Source organism: Pteropus vampyrus, unplaced genomic scaffold, assembly GCF_000151845.1.
Source record: "Pteropus vampyrus isolate Shadow unplaced genomic scaffold, Pvam_2.0 Scaffold179, whole genome shotgun sequence".
NCBI classification, from domain to species: domain Eukaryota; kingdom Metazoa; phylum Chordata; class Mammalia; order Chiroptera; family Pteropodidae; genus Pteropus; species Pteropus vampyrus.
Window position 1 is genome coordinate 1,541,787 of NW_011888960.1, and position 4,466 is coordinate 1,546,252.

The 4,466-nt window shown below is 55.2% G+C and overlaps 1 protein-coding gene across 1 annotated transcript in view; it reads right to left on the bottom strand.

Annotated features, from left to right (window-relative positions):
- SH3PXD2B (SH3 and PX domains 2B) overlaps positions 1-4,466 on the bottom strand; it is a 61,169-nt gene that overhangs the window by 11,740 nt on the left and 44,963 nt on the right. The window contains exons 9-10 of the mRNA XM_023537145.1: positions 2,930-3,156; positions 843-892 (exon numbers count right to left, since the gene is read on the bottom strand). Coding sequence (XP_023392913.1) covers positions 843-892; positions 2,930-3,156 — 277 coding nt within the window. The remainder of the gene's footprint in view (positions 1-842; positions 893-2,929; positions 3,157-4,466) is intronic.

Below are 4,466 nucleotides of genomic sequence, written 5' to 3' on the forward strand. Positions count from 1 at the left end.
AAGGGTGTGTGGGGAGACTGAGGTTTACGATCACCCTCAAGGGGGCGCTGGTGGACCCATGGGACAAAACAAAAAGGACCTCTCCTGTCATCATCAGCTAGGTGGGTCATTGGCCCTTCAGCTTTATAGCCACGAGAAGAGACACGGAACATTTGTCTACACCATGAAAATGAGGCAAGACAATATTCTCTGGTTGTAAAAGCGAGGGGTGTGGAAAGAATGTAAGTTTGGAAGTCAGACTCATGTGGGTTGGAAATAGTGGTTCCGTGTACGGCTGTGGGCAAATCGCATCCCCTTCTGGAGCCCCCGTTTCCTCTCCTGCAGAACAGGTCTACCTGGTGGAGTCGCTGTGAGCATCCCGTAAGTTAACGCGGTAAAGCGCCCAGCACGCGGCATAGCGCCCAACAGGTGCTCAGTAAATGGTGGACATTAAGAAAACAAGGCCCATTTTTCCATGCAGTGGTTAGAAAGATACCTGAAGAATTAAAAATGGAGTATGAAAGTAAAACAGCAGAATGGAACCACCAACGGCCTTTGTGCTTCACCCCAGCTTCGGTTTCAAGTTACCTCATTTGAGAAGACTGACCTAAGACAAAGGGGAGGGGGCGCGGGAAGCAGAGGGCACGTCCCGAGGCTTAACTGACACAAAGTCGTGGGCAGCTTGTTTCGCCTCCCTGGACCTCAGTCCTTCCTTCCACCTGTTAACGGGACTAGCACTAATCCAGCCTGCTCCACGAGGCCGCCGTGTGCACAGGAAGGGAGCATCTTTGGAGGGGGCGAGGTACGTGTGAGGGGCCAGTCTCAGGTCAGGGCCGGCTCCCCAGTAGCGAGGGTCCACTTACTATGGTCATATCCCGGCGAGGAGGGGGTCTCTGCCTCATCTTGGGCGATCCTATAAAAAGACGAGATCTCATTTCACGTGCACACAGAATTCCGGAGACAAAATTCCTGAGGGAGACACCAGGAGAGAGCCATTCTCTCCCGCACGAGGTTGGGCAAAGCGCTCCACACAGGCACGGGTGGGTTGCTGCGACCCTTCCTGTGAGAAGCGCCTGATAGCAAGGGGCTGGTCAGACGTGGCTCAGGGCGGCCGTGAGCTGGAGTGAAGGAAAGCTTTCCAGCTGGGGTCCGAAGGTGGGCTTCAGAATAACGCGGAGGGGAGTCGCGACAAGTTATTCGACTCTTTGAGCCCCAAGGCCCTCATCTGTAAAAGGGGGATACTGCCTGCCTCCCGGGGCAGAGGTGGAGATGAAAGTAAACAATACGTGTGAGGCTCCTGGCATGCCGTCAACGTCACCACTCCTGGCTTTGTGCTCTAGAACAGACCCGCAGGCAACAAAATAAACGGAACCAAACAAAGTTGGGCTGGTGACTTCAGGGGTGGAGTCAGGGTGCCCTCGCTTTGGGTCTCAGGAGGAGGATGGCTTTGCAGTGGTCCAAGGCTCCTGGATAAAGGCAGAATATTGCGGAAGGCACCTCATGTGTTTGTTGCCAGAGCTGGTTTAGCACGGGTCTACACAGAGGGGTAGTTTGGCAGTTGGAGTGTGGAGATGTTAATCTCTTAAACAACCATTTCCCCTGTCTTCTATTAGAATAAATAGCAATAGAGTTTTAGCCAGACATTTAGCTGCCTCTACAAAGACTACATCTCCCAGACTCCCTTGCAATTAGGTATTACCACGTGACTAAGTTCTGGGATGTGAGAGACTGGGAAGAGTGTAGCTTCTGAGTCGGGTCCTCCACTTCTCGCTGCCTCCTTTTCATTGGCTGGACTAGTGGTGAGCCATCCCAGACTAGGTGGAGGAGGGCGACACACGACAGAGGCAGCGTAACAAGGCTCTTGACTGCATGCAGTTGCCATAGCAGCCCTGGACACATATCTGAACTGCTTTGTGAGAAAGAAAGAAACGTCTAAAGTATCTGAGCCACTATTATTGGTTGTATGTATGTGGCTGGGTGGGCAGGAGTGTCTTTGCTTGAGTATCTGAACCTATCCTAACAAATACATGGGGTTTCAAATTTTCATTCACTCCTCTAAATTAATGGGAATCCTCCTGTGCTCTTGGCCGTGACAAATTAGAATCACAGAAACTAGGGGCTGGAGAGAACCTTGCTGTAGCTTGTCAGTACTTTCTCAGAGCAGCTAAGCAGAGAATGAGACACTCAGAAAGTTCATGGACTATAAACAGCCGAATAAGCCCAGCCAGGAGCAAGTGACTTCACCTTGTGGCTAACGGGAAGTCCCTTCCCAGCAGAGATCTCTTCCGCCCCTAACTGCAGGACAGGACCACGTGCTGGAGGCTGGAGTCCCAGGTATGCAGCAGACAACAATGAACCCTACTCTCAGCTGCGTTGGTAACATTAAATGATAAAACAGATAACGGGAAAGCTTTGAAAAGCAAGATGGGTAAAGAACTGCTGTTGAAATACACCCAAATCAGACCAACTTCTTCCTCTGGCTCTGGCACTGGAGTCAGATGGGCCTGCGTTCAAGTCCTGGCCCCACCGTTCACTAGCTGGGTGGCCTTGGACAAATCCCTTCATCTCTCTGCTTCCTAATCTGTAAAACGAAAGTAACAAGTCCCCCGGAGGTGGTTACGAGGAGTCGATGAGACCGACCGTAGAGTCCTGGCACACAGTAGGGGCTTGGGCAGTAGTTGCTATCATGACCATCACGAGGTGGTGGGAATGACGTGGTGTGGAGTAGGACAGCCAGCCTCTGCACTCGGGTTCTGCCACTTGCTGGCTGAATGATCTGGAACAAGCGCCCGAGGGCTTCTGAGCCTCTGTTTTCTTACCCACAGGACGGGGGGAGGGGGCAGCAGGGCTGCTGTGAGGACGAGGGACAGTATGCGAGGCGCACTGAACACAGAGCCTGGTGCACAGTACGTAGGCCCGGCCTCCGGGAGCTCAGCTGGGCATCACTCACTCTGCTTGACGTCACCATCAGGTGCTGGGCGGCCCTCGAACCGGCCGTCCTTCTGGTTGTTGAGCAGCTCCTTCTCCCTGCCCACCAAGTTCGGCTGCCGGGAGACTCCATCCAGGTCGAGGACGCCTGCGTGGGCAGATGAGCCAGGGCCCGGCTTCGGGGGTACGGGCTCCCCGCTGCTCTTCTTCAGGTACGAGGCTGGGGCCCAGCCCTCTTTGCCCTGGTACCTGGGAGGAGGAGGCAGGATGCTGGTCAGGCTGCTCTGCCAGGCGCACGGGAAGAAGCCGCGATCCTGCTGTGCATCACACGATGGGTCACAAGGGCCCGGGGCCAGAGGCAGGCATGCCGCTCGCTGCCTCCGGACGAACCCTAAGCGCTCAGAGCTTGGCATTCGAGGCTTTTCCAGCCTGGACTCTGCCTGGCTCCCAGCCTCATCTCTCACAGGAACCCCATGTCCCGCCCCACTCCACGTGGTCTGCAGCCTCCCAAACGCACCGCCACCATCTTCCAACCTCGATGGGCCTGCTTTTGGGGACCCTCTGCCTGGAAAGCCCCTTCCCCCTCTGCTTCCTGCTTCTCTTCCCCGGCTCTGCTTAATACCATTTCCTCTCTCAAGCCTTTCCTGAACTGCAGAGAATGAAGCCCTCACTGCACGGTATCCGCTGTCACCCGCACATGCCACAATCCCAGGACCTACGACACGACATCTGCCAGTGGCAGTCAGGATACAAGCTCTGGGGCAGGGCCCGCGACTGAGCCACCTCTGTGTGTCAAAGGTCTCGGTGCCCATGAAGTGAATGAAAAAATAAAAGGACAAATGGACTGACCACATATGGGCCTGGCAAGGGCGGGCAGCCTCTGCCACAGCCGCTGCAGTGGTGAGTGGGCTCTGGGGTGAGAAAGGTACAGGTTCAAATCCTGGTTCTGTCACTTTCTAGGTACAGTCAGACCCTCAGATGACTGCAGCCCTCGCTGACACCCTACTGCAATCTCCTGAAGGACCCAGAGCCGATGAAGCCACCCTCAAATTCCAGAGCCACTAGGTTTGGGGATAATTTATGCAGCAGGATAGTGTACCTACTCAAGCTACGTTAGGTATCAGCATGGTTACCCCTTCACACCTTAGTTCTGAAGGTCCCCCCTCCTCAGGAAGCCTTCCTGACCCCCCGGTCCTGGAAGTCCCTCTTCTGTGCTCCAAACCCACCCCATGTACCTCGCTGACCCACCGTTCCCTGCCCTGGCCCGTCATTGCGTATGAGTCTGTCCTCAGCGCCTGTTGGTGTGAACCTGTGTCTTTCTCACTGTTGACCCCCTCAGCTCCCGGAACAGGACCTGGCCCAGGACAGATTCTCGGTGTGCGCTGCGTGAATGAATAAAGCATCACACGCTCAGCCCCACGTGAGTACCCCTGACACCCTGCCTCACACCGTAGCGCAGACACCGGGTCACGGGGACCCCAGGCTTCCTCCCTGGCCCTCACTTCCTACAGTCGCAGCCTGTCTACTGGGGTGAGCGAGGGGGTTCCCAGAAGTTTCAT